This window comes from Sinohyriopsis cumingii, chromosome 18 (genome assembly GCF_028554795.1).
Source record: "Sinohyriopsis cumingii isolate HCF-2022 chromosome 18, ASM2855479v2, whole genome shotgun sequence".
NCBI classification, from domain to species: domain Eukaryota; kingdom Metazoa; phylum Mollusca; class Bivalvia; order Unionida; family Unionidae; genus Sinohyriopsis; species Sinohyriopsis cumingii.
Window position 1 is genome coordinate 6,546,633 of NC_142978.1, and position 23,365 is coordinate 6,569,997.

Sequence of the window (23,365 nt, forward strand, 5' to 3'; positions counted from 1 at the left end):
CAAGCATATTAAGAAATAGCATGAAAGAACAAAGATCAAATTCTGTCAATTAAGCCTATAGCTTTAAATGCTCTAAACAAATTTCAAAATAACGTTAGGGGTATCTATATCCTATCTGCACATTTCTTGTTTCTTGCCGTTTTGAACTAAATGTTTGGACCATATTTATCTAGTTTTTAAAAAAATGGAGTCCGATCTTACCTCAAACTGTGCTAAGGCAGCACCACTGTCCAGTGATTCCTGTAGCAAGGCCAAGGAAAGCTCTAAGTTAGTGGCACCATTAGCGGAGCCTGTAATCTGGTGTGTTTCAGGCATGTAATTAAATTCTGGTTCCTCTGCTGGGTCCTCACTAGTGTACACTGTTACGGATAACAAAAATTTAAGTCTGACAACTGTCAATGCGAAAATTTTCACTAATATTTTGGCAGAATGAATAATAGATATAATTTCAGAATAAATGGCATAATAACATGGATTTGTTAAAATCTTAAACAGAATTAGCCAATTAGTTTAGGAAAACATGAAACAAGTAAATTATTTTTATTCTTGTCCTACTAATGTTAGCAATTGTGCAAGTTTTATTTTACAACAAATCCTGTATTGTACAAATGTGTCAAGGTGATAACATTCCAGAATAATAAAACTGAAACAAAGAGAAAACTACTTGCTGTAATGAGAAACCAAACACCTGTCTGTGCATTTACACTGTGGTTAAAAAAGAAACTAATACTTCCTTCCCTTGATATGCATCCAACTGCAAATAATAAAAATACAGAGTTCCTGCTTTCCTGAGAAAATAATTTGAGGAATTAAAATTTCCTGGAATATATGAGTATGAATTAATTTCTAAAATAGCAGCTTAATTAAAGTGATAATGTCATTATGGGGTTTCATGTCTCATGAGAAAATCATCAAATGCATGTGCAGCAGCACCTGACACATCCATCATTTCCCACACAAAATGTACAATTCAGAATAGTACACAGATTTAAATCAAAACATGGGAAGTTTGTATCATTTAAATTTGAATGGACTCAAGACTGGTGTTGGAGATGAAGAATGCATACCACCTATACTCTACAGTCCAACCGCAAACAACACAAACCATGATCTTTCCATACATAATGCTCTGGCAGATCAGGGTTAATACACATATTGTTTGTTCTACTGATTACTTCTAACAAAATGCACAGATCCTGATATGCAGGTGCACTATGTTATGGCAGATCTGGATCTGTGCTGTTTGCAGTTGGATTTAACTTATTAGCAAGTACGAATGTTAAACTTGCGTTTCAATGGGAGAAAGATGGGTGGATGAAATGAGTAAAGAGGAAAAGATTTTGTGCTTTTAAGTTTTCCAACAGTCTGTATTTCCTACTGCAAACTGACAGAGAGATTCTTACTACAATGAGTAGCTATTAATGTTAAAAACGGGCCAATTTCGTTTTATATTGTCAATCTCAAGTCCAAAAATTGAAAATGTTTTATCTTATGTTTTTAAAAGCTGCTCAAAAACACTTTTTCTTCCATAATTTGTCAAACTTACTAAAGACTAGAATAATGAAGTAATGGGAGTGCAATGGCTTAATCAGAGACAGTCTCAAACTCACCGTTTGGTCTCACGACAAGTACCAATTCCATTGAATGTGTCTCTCGAGACGCTTTAATAAACATCACAACCTGTTCATGTGTATGTTGCGAAACATCACGTCCATTTATGAATAGCACTTGATCACCCTCGTTCAACCGAGGTTCAGAATTATCCGCCGGTGTACCCGGAGCAACTCTTGACACAATAATAGGCATTCCTTGATCTGCTCCACCCTGAAATAAAAAACATGATGGCTATATAATGTTTAGTTGGAATATAACTTTTTTGACAAGAAAACATGAAAAGATCAGAAGTATATAAAATGTTCTTAATAACTGAACAAAAAAATTTAAATCTTGAGATTTTATTCCTGTTTATAACTACAGCTGAGGTAATGAAATCAAGAAGCTTGAAGCCTGGATACCAAAGAATGTCACATTGGCTCTTTATCTCCACAGTCCCCTGTTCCATTCCGACTTGTGATCTCTGCAGAAGTAAATGGTCTCCCTTCTATAGTCAGGATTTGTATACCCCTTCCAAAGAAATGGAGTAGGCATATTGCACTGCCTATTTCGATCGATACCATCACATCAAGACTTGTCAACTTCCCTTCTGCCTACTACAAATTTCATTTTTAATCAATAACTTTAAAAGGGCTTTATGGATTGAAACCAAATTCGGGTTCAGACTACATGGGGCAAGCCCGATTTTCAAGATTTTTGGACCAAAATTTAATGGAGTTATGGACCCTGCTTGACGCAGTCCTTTCCCCATCAACTGCATTATATTAGTGAAGGCATCCATATTATATGGACAAATTCAAGTTTTTCCATGTCTTCACATGTCCTCTGCCTAGAAGATAACTAAAGCTTCTAAACTGCACAAAACAGGCTGATAAAATAAACTCTGAGACTCTAATGTGCAATAAATGCAAAATATTTATTTTAAAAAAGTCTAATATTTACATCCAAAAACTATTAATGGACCACTCATTAGCTGAGAGTGACCAGAGTTAGCTTTTCTCAATGTAATTATTAAATCAAGCTGCTGCATATTAGGCAAAAAAAATGTGCATTTCCAGTTGGCCAATAATCCGGTTTTCATTGATGACCCTGGCCTTTTTTTCACCCCAGGGTAAAAAATAAAAAGGTTATTTTTAAAAACAATATTCCTAAAATTGATTTAAGCATCTAACTGAGCTGGTTTAGCCCAGTAGTGGAAGTACTGAGTACAATATATATGCTAATTATTATAATACAAATAATGCTTAAATTACAAAAGAAATTTTAAACAAATTTGCCAACAAAATCCAAAAAAATTTATTTGTGCATCTAACTGAGCTGGTTCAGAACAGTACTTGAAGTGCTTAATACATTATATATACTATTCATTATAATATTATAATATATATAATATTAAAACTTAAAAAAATACCTACCTACAGTAATTTTAAAACCAGTGCAATAGGAAATACGTATTATTTCTGCAGCATGAATTACAGCATCGGGTAAATAACTGGAATCTTTTCTTTGCCAACTACACCCACAATAACCAAATTAAAACACACTTTCATTTTCTGTACAATCAGAGGTCAACTTTCTCAAATGTTTCCTGATTTAATACGAGACACGATAAGAAAAAAGCCCACTTAACATTCCAGTAATACTGAGACTCCAAGTACTGTACTGTTTTAAAGTTAACACCTCCAGAATGTCATATATACATGTTTACAGATGAATACAGGTACAACTACTGAAGTGAGATGCTTGAATTTCTATAAGACTTTTAAAACTGACATATGAACAATTTAATTTCAAACTCTGTATGCTTAATTCAAACTATCTGCATACGAAGTGAGACAAAATTCCTCCATCACTGCCACTTCAGCTTTGCAGTCTAATTCAGGTTTTCTTTACCTTGACGTTGAATCCAAAACGCCCCTGTTCATCTGGCATCATCCGGATGGTAACCAAACCCTGTCCATCAGGGATACCATTTGAGTTCGGCGACTGAAACATGAAATAGCAGGCCATTAAGTGAAATTTTCATTGTAATGGACAATTGAAATTATGTTTAAAAACATTACAAGCAACCAGTGACCTTGTTAATCACATGATTGTCACAACTCTTCCAGCGATGGTACTTGTTGGTGATCCACAGGTATCAGCATGTGTATTGAGTAAATTACAAGAAATCTTTCATGACCCTTTTACTCATTAATAATACAGCATGTACAATTTCATATCGTATGTACTTGCTTATAAGACAGATCCAAATGCCCACTGTATAGACCCAGAGGTGCCATCACATTATGCACCAGTAGATCTGCATATATGCAGTTGGTTAGGAGTAATCAATATAATGATCAAAATAGAACTTATGATTTCCTGGCACATGTGATGGCAGGTGGACCCGACTTGTGAGTAGACACAGTACCCATATTTTTCATATACTTGTAACTACAGTTTCACAATTTTTATAAACATCAATAGAGATGGTTGTGAAAAGGGAAAACAAGTATATTTCAGATGGATATCACTGTTGAAAACTGCTTTATTTGAAGTTAAACAAATGCGGAACAATAAAATACGTACATTTTTCCAACTTTTTGATCTCATACATTAACTTGATTTTGATAATTACAATTCAGACATATTACATTATACAGGTACAGTACATATTGCTATGGTTTTATATACATATTTTTGTAACTCGTGGTTCGCGACTGCATATAATGTATATTTTTTATTCATGACTACAAACTGTAATGATCATCAGTTGTTATAGATAGATACTTTTTTGTAGTCAGGTATAAATTTGTATTTTATACTGCATATAATCTATAAAAAAAATAAAAGGTTCTAATAATAAAACATGTAAACAATTTGGGCGTAATTTCTCATTGGCTGGAGGGTTTAGGTGGTTTATTATAAGTTCTTTCCCATTGGATTAGTTAATACACATGAATAGGTATTTTGAAATATTAGAGTGAGTACTAAGATCTGCAACTTTGACTTTATTGTACCATACAGTCGTAATAAAATCTTGAAGGTATATATAAGGAGAGAACTTAGCAAGATTGATTCCTAATTTGGATTAATTCCTATTTTAGATACTTATTTCTCGTGTTCTTGTTGCAACATTAAGTCTGTAGATGCATTTAAAAGTATATTTAGATATTATTTGGGAGGGAACATTTGGTATATTCAGTGGAAATAGAAAGTGCTCACTAGCAGATAGTATTCTGAGACTACTGTGAATTATTCAAAGGAGTTCTGGACAATGCCATTTTAACATGTCAGGATTGCAGGCACACCAGTATATTCTACGATCTGAAATTTATATGGAATGTTTTGGACTTCAATATAAATTCTTTAGAATTATTTTGGATTCAGTTCATAATACTTTAAGTTCATCTTGAATTTTCACTTAATAACATTGTTAATTAAATTGTTTGTTAAAACTTTTACAAAACTTGTGAAAATGTTTTATCCCTAAAAACTTTTACCTACATTGAGGTTAAGCAAAGTCACATGCTATTTTACACCATCAAAAAGTTATAATCTTTGAAGCACACAGTGTTGGTATTAAGATATACAGTCAAATGTGTTCATGCAGGATTTGGAGAATCAACTACAAAACATTATCAAACCTCGTACAAATTCTGGGCATTTTGCAAGAGTTTAAAATATGACAAAATCCTGTGAACTTAAATTGGTGAGTCACTAAAATTTAAGGCACTGATGTTATATACAAAATAGTTACTTAATCAGCACAGCTGGATAACAACTTTTCAAACATTGTCTCCAAAAATTCAATCAAGAATATACTGTCACTCTTGCTCACTATATATTTATGTAAACATGCTTCAGTGAACCTCCAACTTGGCTTGAAGCCAAACATGGACCAAATTTGTCATTCTAAGTGGTGGGTGGTGAGAACAGGCTGCAATGTGGACTCCATAGGCTTGTGAAATCTCAGTCCTCATTTTTATCAGATATTTGAATTCTTAACACCACAACAATGATGACAAGACATTTCATTAGCTAGGTGTGGGTCTTATAGGAGTATATTATGCGTTTTTTTGTAAAAATACTTCATTACAAATGCAAAGAAAGAAAACAAGGTGTGGGAATTTGAATACAAACATGTTAAAAGAAAGTAAAAGGACAAGTCAATTAAATGGTAAATGGTTTGAGAGGATCTTTAATGCAATCTCTTTAAGTCTTTGTGTTGGCTTTATGTGCCCAGTGTTTGTGACTTCTGGAAGTTATGTGAATCCAGAATATTACAGAACTTATAAAAACTAAAGTGAACACAAGAATGTTCAAAACTGCCACTCCCCCTGCTGGACATGGTAATGCCATTTGACTGCATTGCTCTAATCCATGTCCACACATCAGTTGTCAAGAAAAATGGTTGAATTCTATTAACTTGGTCAAGTACTAAAATAAGGTTGCACAGAATTTAAAAATGTGTGTGTAGAGAATTTGAACAGGTGGGCGACTTTCACAAAATGTCAACAAAGGTTCATTTCTACCATAGTATAGGACATTATGCTTGGCCAATGTAGGCATGTAAGAAAGCTTTCCTGGAGTAGCTTTTCGTGGGTCGGTGGTTCTTCCCGGGGTTTTCCAGGGTTCTTCCTCCACCAGTTATACTGGCCGCCATGTATAGCCTATCTTGTGCTTAAAAATGGCATTAAACCCAACAACAACAACAATCCATGTGTGCATTACAGCACTTGTGGATCACAATGACAAGTCCTTGCCAACTGTATATCAAGAGTTCCCATGCTGTTAGGTCTCTGTCTGTTGTAGATCACTGTTATAGGTCCCTCTCAATTATGGATCAAAGTTATCCCATGCTATTAAACATTAGGTCCCTGCCAATCTGAGATCCACTCTGACTCTTTTCAATGGTGGATCACAAGGATTCCATGCTGCAAGGTCCATCAAGTGTGGATCACAAGGATTCCATGCTGTAAGGTCCATCAAGTGTGGATCACAATGATTCCATGCTGTATGGTCCATCAAGTGTGGATCACAAGGATTCCATGCTGTATGGTCCATCAATTGTGGATCACAAGGATTCCACATGTAAAGGTCCCTGTTAACTGCAGATCTGATACTGCTAGGTCCTGTCATTTGTGCACTGAAAGCTCCAGCCCATGTCTAACCTCATTTTATACATGAAGCACTTCAATTTTAAGTTATGTTCTTTTACTGAATTGTCCCCCCTGTTGTGCCTCTGGTGATAATTACATTTGATACTTTACATAAATACCTTCAACTCAGACAGCATAAAATGGAGACATCAAACTGAATGATGTTATTTCAGAAATTTGAAAGTATATATGTTGTGTAATCATACACCTTTGTTTGAATCATGGAAAAACAGGACTTGATATGCAGTTCCATGGATTATCTGTCAGTGATTTATAAGTATTTTTGCACTTCTTCCTTACATAAAAAAGAGTCATGTGACTGTATTAAATTTAAAAACAAACCTCTGAATAGTTACTTGATATACGTGTCTGAAAACAACATTATAAAATGAGACAGAAATTCAATATGTCACACAACATTTGTTATTTAACAAAAGTATGTATAGGGTGTAATGGCAAGTCAGAAAAATACTAGCTATATGGCGCCTATTAAAAGGTAAGTTATACAAACATAAAGATGGAGAACTGCCACAAAATAAAATAAACAAAATCACAACTTTTCCATATATAGGTATTTACATCATAGGTAAGTTTGGGTAAGGAGCTAAAACTAAAAGAAATTTGAATTTTTCTTCAAGAGCACAGTGGAGAGCAGTGGTAGTACTGGTGATAGAATGTCAGGCTTCTAACCCAAGTATGTTTGCCAGGGCATGTCACTGAGAAAGCACTCTGTACCCATTCCCTCATCATGATATACCCTATTTACTCACTTAAAAGTGGAGTCCAACCTGCAAACTTGCACATACCTAGATCTACTGTCTCATAATGTGCCGGCAGATCTGTTCTGTGCAGTTTGTTAGGACTAGTCAGTAGAACAAACAATGCAGACTCTGACCATCAGTATCCTTGTTGTTTGCAGTTTGACTTGACTTATAAGCTAGTACATATGGTCACCAATATGTGGTCCAAATGCAGTTAAAACCAACTATTATCAACATCAAGCGCACAGTGACAGAATTAATTACATGGCATTGAATCAAAACTAAATCAAAAACAATTTTTGGCATAAGTGAATAGTGGAAAAGAATGAAAGCTTCTAAACATGGCTGATCTAAAAGGATAAAAATAGCATAGACATTTAGTGACACTTCACACAAAAAGAGAAGCAATAAACAGAACCTATCTCCTCTGGCTATAAAAAAAAAACCATAAAAAGGTTAATACTTCCTTGTTTAATATACCATCTATAGTCAAGTTTTGAGTCAGTGCCATCAAAATTAATTTTTTCACTGTGATCTTCATGTTGATTAGTCAGTTTTAACTGCATCTGGACATGGTATTGGTGACTGTATCTACTTGCTTAGAAGACAAGCCAAACTGCAAACATTACAAATCCTGGTGTGCAGCAGCATAATGCATCTTCGGATCAAGGTCTGTTTTGTTTGTTCCATTAATTTCTCCTAACAAACTGCTCAGACCCTAACCTGCTGACACAATATGTGGTACCCAGTCACAATGTGGGTCAATGTACACTGTACATATATATAGACTTTATAGAGTACCAAATACTCACAAGTTCTTCTGATTAATCTTAACAAACTGTATAGACCCAAATCTGCCAAAGCATTATGTGTATTGACCCAAATCTGCCAAAGCATTATGCAGCTGGATCTGACTTGTACATGGTTGTTATATACCATAATGTTTTCGTCTGGATGACTGTTACACCACAAATAGATTGGAATCCAAGGGAAAGGAATGTACAGGTAAGTTGTGTGGATGACAATTTTAATTACCAGAGTGATAAAGACAGACAAAGCGAGAATGGACAAAAGACAGAAACGCATATGAAAGACTGTTGCATACAGAGGTAATAATAACAGGAAAAGGCCATGACAAGAGAAACGCCATGCACTCAGCCCAAACTGGAAGGATTTTCAAGCCTGCAACTAAATGATACAGCACAATAACCCGTTACCCAATGTGCACTTTCCACATTCAAGGCTGAAAGTGCCACCTTTTTTTCTTCCTTTTTCCCCTCTCTTTATAAAAAAAAAAAAAAACACATATAACCTTTGTCGGCTTGGACCACGACTTTCAGTTCAGATTGCAAAAGGATGAGTTGAAATAGGAAGCCATTTAAGGTCATGGACCGTTTACACACCCTCAATCACTGACTGTAAAACGATTACTTAAATGTGCTGCAAAATGAAGGATCAATCATTTTTAGTACACAATGTCTGGGTAATATAACACATGAAGGTTGATCAAATATTATTAGTACACAATGTCTGGGTAATATAACATATGAAGGTTGATCAGTCATTATTAGTACACAATGTCTGGGTAATATAACACATGAAGGTTGCTCAATCATTATTAGTACACAATGTCTGAGTAATATAACACATGAAGGCTGATCAAATATTATTAGTACACAATGTCTGGGTAATAGAACACATGAAGGTTGATCAGTCATTATTAGTACACAATGTCTGGGTAATATAACACATGAAGGCTGATCAAATATTATTAGTACACAATGTCTGGGTAATATAACACATGAAGGTTGATCAATCATTATTAGTACACAATGTCTGGGTAATATAACACATGAAGGTTGCTCAGTCATTATTAGTACACAATGTCTGGGTAACATAACACATGAAGGTTGCTCAGTCATTATTAGTACACAATGTCTGGGTAATATAACACATGAAGGTTGATCAGTCATTATTAGTACACAATGTATGGGTAATATAACACATGAAGGTTGCTCAGTCATTATTAGTACACAATGTCTGGGTAATATAACACATGAAGGTTGCTCAATCATTATTAGTACACAATGTCTGGGTAATATAACACATGAAGGTTGATCAGTCATTATTAGTACACAATGTCTGGGTAATATAACACATGAAGGTTGCTCAGTCATTATTATTACACAATGTCTGGGTAATGTAACACATGAAGGTTGATCAATCATTATTAGCACACAATGTATGGATAATATAACACATGAAGGTTGATCAGTCATTATTAGTACACAATGTCTAGGTAACATAACACATGAAGGTTGCTCAATCATTATTAGGACACAATGTCTGGGCAACATAACACATGAAGGTTGCTCAGTCATTATTAGTACACAATGTCTGGGTAATATAACACATGAAGGTTGATCAGTCATTATTAGTACACAATGTCTGGGTAACATAACACATGAAGGTTGCTCAGTCATTATTAGTACACAATGTCTAGGTAACATAACACACGAAGGTTGCTCAGTCATTATTAGTACACAATGTCTGGGTAATGTAACACATGAAGGTTGATCAATCATTATTAGCACACAATGTATGGATAATATAACACATGAAGGTTGATCAATCATTATTAGTACACAATGTCTGGGTAATATAACATCTTAATTTGGGTCTAAATTGAGATCTGGTATCAGCCATTCATCAAAAGGTTTAGGGGCCCCGAGTGGCCGAGTGGTCTAAAGCGCTCTCCGTTATGGATCACTGCCATCTCACCTCTGTCTGCATGGGTTCGAGTCTCGGATTCGGCTAATGTGGGTATGTGAGAAAGCTTGCCAGTAGCTTCTCGTGGGTCGTGGTTCTTTCCGGGGTTTTCCCAGGTTCTTCCTCCACCATTAATACTGGCAGTCATGTATAGCCTATCGTGTGCTGAAAAATGGCGTTATACCCTACAACAACAACAACAACATCAAAAGGTTTAACTCTTTGAAATTTCACTTTGATTGGCTGAGAGTTAAAACCAAAGCTAAGAACTTGACTGTATAATCCTGATTAGTGAGAAACATTATTTCTCTTCTACAGATATCATGTTCAAAACATACATGAACATACAAAATGACACTAAGACCTAAAGACAGACGTTAAGATGTAATAAAGACAGACAGATAGACAAAGAGGCCAAGCAGAAAAAGTTGAGAAATAGTAGTGCTAAACAGCTACAGAATAAAATGGGGACAAAAAGTCAGGCACAAAACAAATACAGACTTATAAAAGGGTTAACAAGATGGGCACAAGACATGTACACACTGCCAAAAAGGGTCAAAGAGGTGGACACAAAACAGGGCAGACTCACAAACAGACCTGCATTAATTAGCTGTCAAAGAATCTATTTAGCACTCATCAAATTCTGGCCAAAAAATAATGAAATTTTGTCAGGTTATTGGCATAATCTAACAATTGCTGGCTTCAGACAACAATATGAATCCTAATGACGTGAATGAACCTCACTCAACCAGAACATTTCATCTGCAGTTTACAATGGCAATACATACACTGAAAAAAATGTCTGAAATGAACAGTGATCAATGAACACTTTCAACAATTATCAAAATAAAACCACAGTCAACATGATCCATAAAGAACCGATACCTTGATTGTTCTCATCAAACTTGTACTACAATGATATTCACCGAGGTGAGTGACCTAAAAATGTCATACAAATAGCCAAGTAAATCTTGTTAAATTCAACTGTTTTTAAAGCTTATGAGAAATAATACAGGACAAAACTTTTCATTTTAAGCACAGAAGTTCTATGTACACAGGTGCAGTACATAATAGGTATCAAGGTGAACATGTCATGCTACCAGACCACCCCAGCGAAAAAAAGTTCTTAAGTTCATGAACGCTTCATGAACTTCATGAACAGTTCATGAACTGGTTGTGAAAAGTCAAATTAATTCATGAACTGTTCATGAACATCAGTTCATGAAATTCAAGTTCTTGAACTTTTCTTTAGAGTTCATGAACTGTTCATGAACATCAGTTCATGAAATTCAAGTTCTTTAACTTTTCCCCTGAGTTCATGAACTGTTCATGAACATCAGTTCATGAAATTCAAGTTCTTTAACTTTTCCTCCAAATTCACGAACTGTTCATGAAATTAAAGTTCTTGAACTTTTCCTTAGTTCATGAACTGTTCATGAATATCAGTTCATGAAATTTAAGTTCTTGAACTTATAATAGTACATGAACTGTTAAGTACTGAACCAAATAGGCAAACAAATTACAATTTTAGAAACTTGTTATGCATACTTGTAGTTCATCAACTGTCCTTGAAGCAATCCAGTTTATGAAGAATTAAATTTGAGAATTTTGATTGCATTTTCTTAAAAAAGGCGATGAACAAAATAGTAACTAATTTTTTAAGTTCCAAGAATTGAAGATATCTGCAAAATGTGATTTAATCTGTTGAAATTAAATGTGATTGAAGATTAGCAGTACATGCTTACATACATCAACCTATTTCACAACAAATTATGTCCAAATGAACACACTGGAAGTGCATTGTACCATATTCTTAAATACATTATGTATTATTCTAAATATATTCATGTTTCAGTACATGGCCTAATTATTCTGTATATACTTTTTAGACTTGTTATCAAGGAACAGCCCAGCCAAGTTTTGAATTTGTGTGCATCTCATTTTCATCTTTACCTAAGTGAAATTTTGTTACTTTTGGGCAAAAATTGTGATAAAGACCTTTAATTTCCTTCCAAAAGTAAAAAAAACTTCAATTAGGATTGTTGTAAAGGTGGGGAAAAGGTGCGTAAAATTCCATGTCTGTGCTGTTCCTCGATGGATGGTGTATTGTTTGTATTGTAGTCAAACATGCTAAAGAGGAACCAAAATAATCTATTCAATAAGAGTAAGGCTATGGATTCTAAGTTTGATGTGAGTAAATAATTGTAAATTATCATTTTACATAAAAGTAACCAGTACAACATGTTTAAAGTGTTGACATTTGCATCCCATTCAGTCCCCATAAAGTACAAGTATATTCAGTCAACATTACTGATGCTAGAATCATTTGAAAATGGCATGTCCATGACAGTTTGGCATCACTGCAACATATGCTTCTGCTTCAGGTGATGAAGAGGGACTGACATTTATGTAAACTAAAGTGTCGATCAACTCTTCAGCAGGTACCACATCTATTGTCAACATAGCTTTAACTGCTAACAGGTGTTTTCCAGCTGGTAGTTGTGAAAGTTTTGTTTTTGCAGCATCATATTTTATCAAAACTGCATGTACAGTCTTATTTGATGTATTGTATACAAAATATTTAACACGTCCAATTTTGCTTTGGTTATATAGCACAACATTACAGACTCTTCTCTGCATTCTCAAGTACTGTGAAGAGCAGAATTGTTTGCTACCTATGCTAATTCTGTCAACCTTTCTCAAATCCATATGACAGTCTAAATTTAATGTAGCCAAAACTTCATCTGTCACTTCACCGTTTCTAAAATATTTCACCTTCCCTGATATATCACAAGTTGCAGCTTCAGCAGTCTTTTTCCAGAGTGTTGTTGATGCTGAATAAACACCCTTTCTGCGCAAACTTGACACTGCTTGTTTGTACTTCATTACTTGCTTCGTAACATTACCCGTTCCATGTACAGACTGTAGCAACATTGCATTATTATCCTCAAATGGGAAACAGCTCCATGCCCACATTGGTCCCCACAGCTTTACATACCAAACCAAATGAATACAAGCATTATGGACATTGAGACCACTTGAGCCTTGACCATATAAATCAGCAAAGGAAGAGTAAAACTTGTCAAAAAGAACAGCTGCTCTGTCCAATTGTCCTGGCAATATATTGTCTCCAAGAAGAATATACACAGCTTCTGATAGATATGCAAAATGTTTCAGATAAACTTCTGGTAGTATTCCATCTAAACATGGGAGTGCATAAAACAACAACCATGCTTGCAATTCTGTAGCTTTTAGGTTTGCATAATGTTTTTCCAAATCACGGGGTAATCTCTCAATACTGATTGGAGGTTGAATATTCTGAAGTCTTTTGGAAACAGTTTTAATATGTTTTCCAAAAAAATAATTCTTACCACTTTGTGTTGGTGAGAACCATTTGCTCAATAATGTATTTGTTATACCTAATAAAATCCCATGCATGTAATCTGGTACTACACCTTTAACCAGGTCAAAGGACTGAAGAAATGCAAGACCAGACAAGCCCTTAAAACCTTTAATCCGTTTTGTCGTTGTTGCATTTTGCATGTTTTGCAAAACTTCCTGATTATTTCGTAGTGGATACTGTGTTTCAACAGTCCTGTGAGGATAACATCGCGATGTTCCTTTTCCTTGTTTTACAACAATACCAGGCTCTTCACAGGTAATGCATGCCTCCGTCCCATTAAAATATGTCATATTTAGAATACCTGCTTTAGCTGGTAGATCAAATACACCACAAATAACAGCAACTTTTGCAACAATTAATTTGTTGTCCCAATTAACTTCAACCCCTTCATTGTACAAACTATTCATTTCTTCACTGAAACTTGCCATATACTGTTTAAAAGGGGGTTTTCCCTTTCCTTGCCATATCCCAACCAATAACATGTTATCCCTCGAAAATCTTGCTTTGGGACTCAACTCATTTATAGCCATAAAAAGTGGCCACAATTCTATTTTCGAGGATGAATACAGATTTACTCCATCTGTATTGATGATGGCACTTAAGCTGTATGGATGATGTAGAAAACCATCTTCATTCAGCATATCTCTGTACGCAAACCCATCAGTTATGTCTGTCAAAATTCTAGAGCTTTTTCTGTCCTCAAGTGCTGCCTTACAATTTTCAATTTCTTTCGAAATACCTGGAAAAGACAAGAAATAGAATTACTTCAGTTGAAGATTATATTTACAGGTAATTGTTCTTCAACAAAATAGAGCTACATTTAATGTATATGCCTTATTTGAACATAAGATTTGCTTAACTAATTTTGTCGGTATTAACCTTATTAAGTGCAAACAATTCATGATATTGCCCTATCAAACAAGAAATGTGCAATGCTCCTCAATAAATTTTCCCTTAGAACTATGTAAAAGTAATCACAGTTCTTCAGTTAAGGATTCTAAATATACAAGCATAAACTTATTTATACCTGGTGTCTCAAGTAGATGTTTCAACTGTTTTTTGGTATCAGCCAGTATAAAACTTTTCCTCGGTTGTCGATCCTTTTTTTGTTGATCCAACAATCTTCCTTTGTAACGAAAGCCTCCACAATTTTCCAAGCTACATCTAAATTCATCCAAGTTGTTTGGAAATACCTCGTCACATGTGTCACAATAGTGTATTTCTTTAACTGGGTGGATATCAACTAAAGAATATATATAATCCAAGTCTAGGACATCAACACATTTGGAGTTAGGGAACACACTTTTCATAGTTTGAAGAATGTCTTTACAGGCACTGGTTGTTAAATTATGTCTTTGAAAGAGGGAAAGAATTTTTAAGGCTTGCAGTTCATTTTCTGAAAGAGGCTGTGGTTGCATCTTTTTCACTTCATCATTGCTGTCTCTTCCTAATGAATTTGCATCTTCTTTACTGCTGGTCTCCACATCAGAAAAATTATCAGAAGATTCAACATTTGAAGAGGTTTCCGATATTATAGAGTCATTTGAGTCTGATAGTACAGATGTGACCTCGCTTTCATTTGAATTGCATGTTGATAAAGAGCTACATGTATCATTATCTGTGTAGCATACATCGGCAGCTACATCATCTGGGATTATTGAGGATCCAGCTGTAGGATAGGTTAGACTTCTTTCTGAAGATGATGCATTCTTATCATCATCTGAAAAATAAGACAACTTTAAGCAATGTTGTTTACACTTGGTATGATTTCAGCATTAGGATTAAAATAAAGTAACATTTGTGAGCTAAAGTCTGACTTTCGGAATACAACTAGCCATTTTCCTTAGTGAGAAAAGTTTGCAAGTTATAATAAATTTAAATATGAATGTTAGGGAGGGTAAACAATGAACAGTATAATAATATACACTAAGTCTGTGATACTGTTTTCATTTCATAAAATGATAATGTTTTTATTGTTTCATTCAGCAATTTATTCTGATAACCACTGGTGGCTGTTGTAAAAATAAAATTTTCCTAAAAATAAACTACTTAATTGAGGCAGACATAAATAACTTTTAGGTGAAATGTGAACTTGTTTTAAACAAGATCACAAATATGGCAATATTCATCAGTTAATGATTATGAAGTTGATCTATAAAAAACAATCATAGTTTTTGCTTATGTTACCATATACTTTACTTCTGGCTAGTGCCGCTTCAAAGTAGAATTTATGATTTAGCATTATTTCATGACTAAAATCATGGGTATATGCTTTTTACAACACTCTGTGCACTTACAATCTAATGGCATATTATCATATTCATTGCAGCATGTAGCCATATCCTTTGACTGACTTGTCTTCCATCGATAAGCTGTACGCACAGGAACTTTGACTGACTTGTCAAAAACATGCAGTTTGTAGATTCGTTTGACTGGAGCTATATAAAAAATGAGAAATACTAAGACACTAACTTAACAAAACAAAGCAAGTGATGGCAAAATGAAATGGAAAGGCAGTGATAATACACAAGTCTAATCAAAGCTTTTACATGAATCATCATTTTATTTAGTAATAGTTTCATTTCTTGTGATCATGACCTAAAGTGGAATTTTGAATAAGGATGCAATACATTCAATGTATTTTTTATAGTTCTCTGTGGTGTAGTGATTAAAAACTGTCTGAAGAGTGACTGACAAGTCTCAATGCTGTGATTGTGGGTTTAGTCCTCAGATTTTGTAAGAATGTTTGCTTGTTACTTGTGCCACAAATGGAAGCTAGTGTTAAGTTGTCTGAGGTCTACCTCCATCATTACAACTATTTGCCATATATAGCATATATTATGTGCTAAGACATAATTTTTTCCCCAAAAATTTTATATTTTTAAATATGTAAAAACATTTCTACTCACATAAACTGTGTACTCCACTTAAATGATGTAAGATGTTATGTTTACTGCCCACTATCCTTGTGCAAATCAAACACTGATACTTCTTTCGACCGTTTACAACTATTTCACTGTAACTGGTTTGTTTGGTCGCCATACTGGATTGAACTGAAATAGAAATATGAAATTACTGCACCTAGTTCAAATTTTACCGGAATAGAGGTATTATGTTACAAAGTTATGCATAAAATTCCTTTTTCTACAAAGTTACAATGATATTTTACAGCGAATTGTTCAGTATCAAACAAAATCACTGAAATTTTAACTAACCAAATAAAATAACAATACTTTGAGAACTTGCTGACTTTGGTGGTGCACCGTGTATTTTTGTATAAAACTCAAAACAATAAATAAACTTGCCTCGAATATACAGTTCAGTCAAATATGGCGGCTCAAATTTCCCGCAATGCATCACTTCCAGTGACCTTGGTCTTGAATATATATATATATAACCATTACAGATAAGAGTTACCGTGCTGAACTGGTTTAGAAGAAGAGTTATTTATTTTTAAACATATTAACATACCCCGATTGTATCTGAACCTTCAAAGTATCCTTCCACTAGTTGGTGAAGTATAAATGTCGCAGAACATTGACATTTGTTTTCGTAAGGCTGCCATTTTTTCTGGTACCGCAGACTCGGGTCCAAGCAGACATCTATCAGTTACCATCCTCCGTCACAGAAAGCGCGCGAAGATTGTAAGCAAGCGATTGGCTAGTTGATATAATATTTTATTTCGTGCAAAATGTCGATGCTGTTTTCTTTAAGATTAAACGATGTTTGTAGATAAATATATTTCTTTGTTTTGGAACTTCATAAATAACTACTATATATTGTTTACTAATAAAAGAAACAAAAACGGACAATTGTTGAGCATGCGCATTGCCGATAAACCGCACGTGTGAAACAAAAACCCCCACACACAACAAAAAAAAAAGATGGCAAGCAGTCGCAGCATCCTTGTTTACTGGACACAAGAAAACAACTGGTCTGTCTTGAAAGAAACCTGCATCAAGGAAGGTTCTTTAACTGTAGGAAGTACGGTGCAAGCATATTATCTGAGAAAAGTTTATCCGGCCATTTTAATTGCAATTTCGGGTAAGTTTGCATGTTTTCATTTAACAAAATCGAGGTCAATCTATCTTTTCGAACTTAAAAGTTAGCATTCCATATACAGAAGAGTTTTTAAAAAATATTTGTCTACGGCAAGCCTATATGAACATCGATTAACGATAGAAAAGTAGCCTACAAGTTTGATGTCACATTTCACCATCGTCCACTTTTAAAAAAAAATACAATCATAAATGTTGCTATCGGTATAGATATAAGAGATTTTGATCGCAATATATGAAACCTGATAAGCTAGTGAAATTGTACATGTGTATAGATCAGAAGCGGAACTTGGTTTATTTTCATTAACTATTGGGTGTAAATGTTCGAACTGGAAGAGTGGTTAGCTTTAATACGGTAGCCGTGCATTGGATAATTTTCATACTTTTGAGGTCTAAAGAAGCGAAACGGTAATAACGTGTTCAGTCTGTTAATGGACACATTTTTTTAAATCGAATTTCAGAGAACAAGTCATCTATAGAGAGGATTGAAGTGCATTTTAAAAAATTCCTCCTTGGAGTCAATGCACATGTAGATGAAGAAGAAGAGAGGATAACGAAAATCAAGAATGAATTCAGTGAGTATGTGTGTGTGTGTATACATATGCAGTCAATATAGATTCAGTTAGATTGCAATAATTCAAACTTGCATTACAGCACCAAACTTGGCTTATTTTAAGGTAGGGATGTGTAAATGATAACTTAATTGAACATATATATTTACAAGCATACTTAAAGTTTTAATAACACTAAATTTGTATTAAATAGTGATTTAGTCCATGTAGGTACTATTTTTTCCAATATATCAACTTTTTAGCACATTCTTTAAAATATTTCTCATGCAGTCCCATTCATGACTGACACACCAGTTGCTTCAACCAAGAAGGTTACAGCTACTCCAAAGACTGAGGAGAAATTGGGTGGATTGGTACCAGAAGGTATGACATTTTCAGAAAACTATACAGACTGTATAGACTTTAACTACAAATAATGAAAACTAATTTATATTAAACAAATCTTGATGAAAATAATAATGTCTTGCCAAAAGACAGTTGTTGACAATCTTATTTTAAACATTTTTATGACTGAAAAAATGAATATATGGATTAAAGTTGAACCTAAAATTAATAACTTAAACATTTATTTTACCAACAATATTTGCAAACACTAATGAGTTTAATACTTAATGACTGGGAAAATTCCCTATTGTCCTGCAAGAGTAGAACAGAAACAAAAGATCCATCAAGCAGTATAAGCTACCACCTTGGCTTGTTGTGTAACTGAAAATGAATATGCATATTAAAGCTTAATTAAGAATGTTATTGTTTGATTAAATGCTGCCTTTCATTCAACCCACAGCAAATTCTTTAAAATATTTCTTATACAGTCCCATCAGTGACTGACAAACCACACCTTTCAACCCCAAAGAAGAGTGCTGCAGTCCCAGAGAAGATGGCCACGCCAAAGAAGATAGCAACAAAGAAAACGGCCACTCCAAATATGATCACTCCAGAAAAGACGACTCCTAACAAGAAGTTACCCAAAATGGATGGATTGGTACCACAAAGTATGAAATGCTCCCATGTCTTATATTCTGTCTTTAATTATTTTTAAAGGACACCTACAAACTTAATATCCTTAAATTGCTAAATTTAATTGGATTCTGCCCACTGGTTTCAAATGAGTCAAGTTTAAATAGCTTTTCCCAAACTGCTATTAGTCCATTTAATTATTTTCAGTCTGTGAGCAAAGTCTGAATTTTTCCAAAACTGCAAATATCATTTCATTTCTGTTTGTCAGGAATGTTATTTGGGTCACTCTGCTTTAAATTTATAAGTTTCATAATATTCTGATATCCAAGATGTTACCAGGTGATTGAATATTTTACATTGATTCTATTTGTAAAATGAATAAGACTAAAGCTTGACATGTATATATGTATTGGGTTATTTAATGTACATCAGATTTGAGATGTTGATTTATAGCTTATCAAATATTAATTGCTTAACAGAAATGTACTTAAGAACTAGACTTACAATCTGAGCATGTTAAAAAATAATAGAAATGTAATAATGAGATTTACTTATAATGACGTTAAGTATATGAATGGGCCATTAAAACAGCAATCTGTTCAACCAATATTGGTTGGCCATTAAATGTCCTGGTCATAATAGTTACATGTAAAACAAAACTTAAAATGAGTAGCTTTCTTAAGGGATGTTTCACATCTGATTACATAGTGATGACAGTTCCAATAAACTCCTGTATTTAACACGCACTTTTTAAATACACCTTCTCTTGGTTCAGTCAGTTTTGGGAAAAGTCGGCCACTATCGGAATTCATGTAAGAACCCTGCATTTTCTATAAATGTTCGTTTCCATAACTTGTATTCTTTTTTGATGCATGTAAATATTCATCTAATTTATCTTCCTTTAACTTGCAGTAAAGGGATCAAATGAGGGAATAGACTACCTCAGAAAAGAAAGTGAGAGCAACAACTCCAGGTAAAATTGTATAGATATTCCATCAACTGAATATTTTTGCAAGGTTGACCTTTAGGGATAATAACATTGAAAGCATGTTACACTTACTAGCATGAAACTTGACAGTTATATTGCCCCAGGGAGAAGCCCTATTGTTTTGGGGGTCAATGGTCAAGCTTTGCTATAACCTCATGTGGACATGGGCATTCTGTGCAATAAGCCAGGATATATAACACCCAGGGTCATGAAACTTCATAGTAAATTGCCCTTGGTGAGAGGAAGAACCCCTTTATGCTTGACACCATGAAGGAAAACATTGGTACACAGTGACAACATGCACATAATTTTCACAGTATTCTGGTCTTTATTTTCACAAGTTACGGAATGGGTGGGGTGCTACCTTTCATCTTTACAATGAGATTTATAAAAACTTCTATGCACAAAAAGCTAACTGGCAAAATGTCATTTAATTCTCCATTAGGTAATTTTTTTTATTCCCCCCCCCCCCCCCCCCACACATTGGTACTCCTGGTGTATTTTTATAATCATATCAGATTTTTATTAGGATAAGCTAGTTGCTACCCAGATTCGGCTGAAATGGAAATAGGGAGTGTAATAGGCTCTAGCTGTATTAGAAATCTGTATTTTGCATTATCAAAACTATGCTTTGTGAAATCTGCAACATTTAACTGTTTACACATGATGACATCTAGTAAATATTAAGACATTAACAAAATAGTATCGTTGTTGTTTATCGTCTTGCATCTAATTTTATACAGGGATAGACGCATTAGAAAACTGGAAGACGACGTTAAAGCACTCAAGGAAGACAATAAGTATTTAAGACGGAAATTACGAAAACTTGAAGAGAGAAATTCTCTGCAGGATGTCAGTGGTGAATCGAGTGTTCAAGAAGTAAAACAGCCTGCAGCAGAGGGAGAATGCTGCAGTGTTTCTGCTCCAAAGGAAGACACTCTTGATGACATTAAAAAAAGTGTTCAACACATAAAATGTGATAAAGACATTTTTAAAGTGTTATGTCTGAAGATTTTCTCAAAGGATGAATTAAAGAATTCTTCAAGAACAAGGAAAAAAACCATTAAATGTGTGGGCACTGTAAGACCACCACTTGATATTCAAAAACTGAGCAAGCTGGAATTGTTAGTTTTACAGTGTACCACAATGGACAAGGACTTGTTTTACAAGAAACTTGAAAACTTACAAAAAATCCTGAGGAGAAGTTAACAGGTTCTTTTTTATATATATATACATCGGTCACCCTAATTGTGATCAATATCATTATGAAATGATAAAACATTTTTAATAAATTCTGTTCTAATAAATTTGATATTTGTCAATGATTTTTAAATAGTGCTTCAATTTTAAACAGGATTGGCATAAATGTATTTTGACATTTGTGTGTTTCTAGAAAACTAATCTGCAGTGCAACATTTAATCTAAAATTGTATACACCCATCTGCACACAAGAACTATTACTAAAGATGTTAGTAGTCAAAGGGAAAGTTATTTTCACAGGAAAACTATTATTTGCTTTTTTGCTTTTTCAAAAGCTTTCCCGTGTATCTTTTCATAATCAGCATCATCAATCTGAGCTTCTATTTCACAGAAAGAGATGTTATTGAATTTCATGAAATTTACTTCCATAAACTATAAAGAACGGAGTTCATGAACAATAACATTAGTTCATGAACTAGATTTATGTTCTGTTCATGAACAGTTCTTGATTTGTTCATGAATAGTTCATGAACTAGTTCATGAACCAGTTCATGAATAGTTCATGAACCAGTTCATGAATAGTTCACGAACTAGTTCATGAACAGTTCTTAATTTGTTCATGAATAGTTCATGAACTGAAGATTCATGAAGTGGCCATTTTCTGTTCAGGTACTAATTCATGAACCAGTTCATGAACTAGTTCAAGAACAATTCATGAACAGTTCATGATTTTTTCACAGGGGCAATGACATCATGCATGTGTGTATGTGTGAATATATATATATATATATATATATATATATATATATATATATATATATATATATATATATACTTATTTTTCCTCTGGGAAAACAATACTATAGAAATTCACCCAACAATACCTATCAACAGTATTTTATAACACAACTAAGTTTATGTATCACACAAAGGCCTACAAATCAAGATAACAGCAAAAAAAGATAAAACCTTAAATTGCAATGTCAAACTTGTTTACATCAAATGTATTCCTTTAAATCCTGGACCAGACTAAGCTGGAGTATTATCACAGAATGCAGCCACCATTAGATGTCTCTTACAAGATGTAGGAGAGTGTCAGAGACAGGTCTATCCCACATCCCTGTTTATGCTGGGGGTTGAAATCATGAACTGCCGTTTGTACCACAACAGGATTAGGGCACATAACTCAATATATATAGTGAATGCACAAACCATGAATACTGTGCACCCACATCTGCCATCATAAAAAAATAATTTAGAGACTGAACACCTAGGATCCTGATTTGCTGGCGTATAATGCAACAGTAAGTCTGGGTTCTACATTGTCTGCAGATGGGTGCACTTATATTCAGGTATATATATAACTTTAAAAAGTTCAAGGTTGTGTTACATGGCAACCAACTGATCTTTTTTGACAGACTGCAGAGTACTGTATGTTCCACTGCACATGTCAAAAGTGTACTTGATTATGTGAAGTTTGTATTAAATATAGACTACAAGGTTCTGTGCTAATACAAAAAATTCCATGTCCTATTCTTCCGGTGTGAGTCACACGAACACTTTGATAAAGTTCAGGTTCAACCTGTTGTGTCACTATTTAAATGCATTTAATGACGACGCCTAGGTATGCAAAATGAGACATTCTGACACCAAGTCAAATAAAAGACTTTTTAAAAATAATTTCATTTTAAATAAATAAAAGAAAAGAAAAATTTAGTAAGTTTTTGCTAATCTTACTTCTCCATTTAAGGAGCCAGCTGTTTTGGCACAGTGGTTAGTAACCTAAGGAAGCAAGTTCAAATCCTAGCATCTGATTAGCCCGAGTCGGTGACCTTTGTGTGTCCTTGGGTAAGGAACTGTAGTCCAGTTCAATGCCTTGGCACTAAATATCCAGTGTTG

The 23,365-nt window shown here is 34.2% G+C and overlaps 3 protein-coding genes across 8 annotated transcripts in view; 1 reads left to right on the top strand and 2 right to left on the bottom strand.

Annotated features, from left to right (window-relative positions):
* The window catches only part of LOC149776022 (tyrosine-protein phosphatase non-receptor type 4-like), a 284,029-nt gene that overhangs the window by 20,405 nt on the left and 240,259 nt on the right, over positions 1-23,365 (bottom strand). For all 6 annotated transcript variants that reach the window (XM_089941773.1, XM_089941770.1, XM_089941769.1 and 3 more), the window contains 3 exons: positions 3,508-3,600; positions 1,611-1,824; positions 202-359 (listed from right to left, as the gene is read on the bottom strand). In XM_089941773.1, the coding sequence (XP_089797899.1) occupies positions 202-359; positions 1,611-1,824; positions 3,508-3,600 (465 nt within the window). The remainder of the gene's footprint in view (positions 1-201; positions 360-1,610; positions 1,825-3,507; positions 3,601-23,365) is intronic.
* LOC149776023 (uncharacterized) lies at positions 11,968-15,439 on the bottom strand. The gene is made up of 2 exons (XM_089941774.1): positions 14,719-15,439; positions 11,968-14,430 (listed from the first exon to the last, which is right to left on the bottom strand). The coding sequence occupies exons 1-2, from the start codon at positions 15,107-15,109 to the stop codon at positions 12,611-12,613; spliced, it is 2,211 nt and encodes a 736-aa protein (XP_089797900.1). The 5' UTR covers positions 15,110-15,439; the 3' UTR covers positions 11,968-12,610.
* Positions 18,054-21,576, top strand: LOC149776024 (uncharacterized). Its single transcript, XM_089941777.1, has 5 exons — positions 18,054-18,324; positions 18,592-18,684; positions 19,134-19,313; positions 20,191-20,251; positions 21,010-21,576. Exons 2-5 carry the CDS (start codon positions 18,600-18,602, stop codon positions 21,473-21,475), a joined length of 792 nt encoding a protein of 263 aa, XP_089797903.1. The 5' UTR covers positions 18,054-18,324; positions 18,592-18,599; the 3' UTR covers positions 21,476-21,576.

What these genes read in the sequence shown, in the direction of transcription:
- LOC149776023 (XM_089941774.1), bottom strand. Translation starts at nt 15,109, where the DNA reads ATGCAACCACAGCCTCTTTCAGAAAATGAACTGCAAGCCTTAAAAATT. An exon ending in ACATCTACTTGAGACACCAG is followed by an intron (nt 14,431 to 14,718) that starts GTATAAATAAGT and finishes TGTCTTTTCCAG; the next exon opens with GTATTTCGAAAGAAATTGAA.
- LOC149776024 (XM_089941777.1), top strand. Translation starts at nt 18,600, where the DNA reads ATGACTGACACACCAGTTGCTTCAACCAAGAAGGTTACAGCTACTCCA. An exon ending in GGGTGGATTGGTACCAGAAG is followed by an intron (nt 18,685 to 19,133) that starts GTATGACATTTT and finishes TTTCTTATACAG; the next exon opens with TCCCATCAGTGACTGACAAA. An exon ending in GGATGGATTGGTACCACAAA is followed by an intron (nt 19,314 to 20,190) that starts GTATGAAATGCT and finishes TTTAACTTGCAG; the next exon opens with TAAAGGGATCAAATGAGGGA.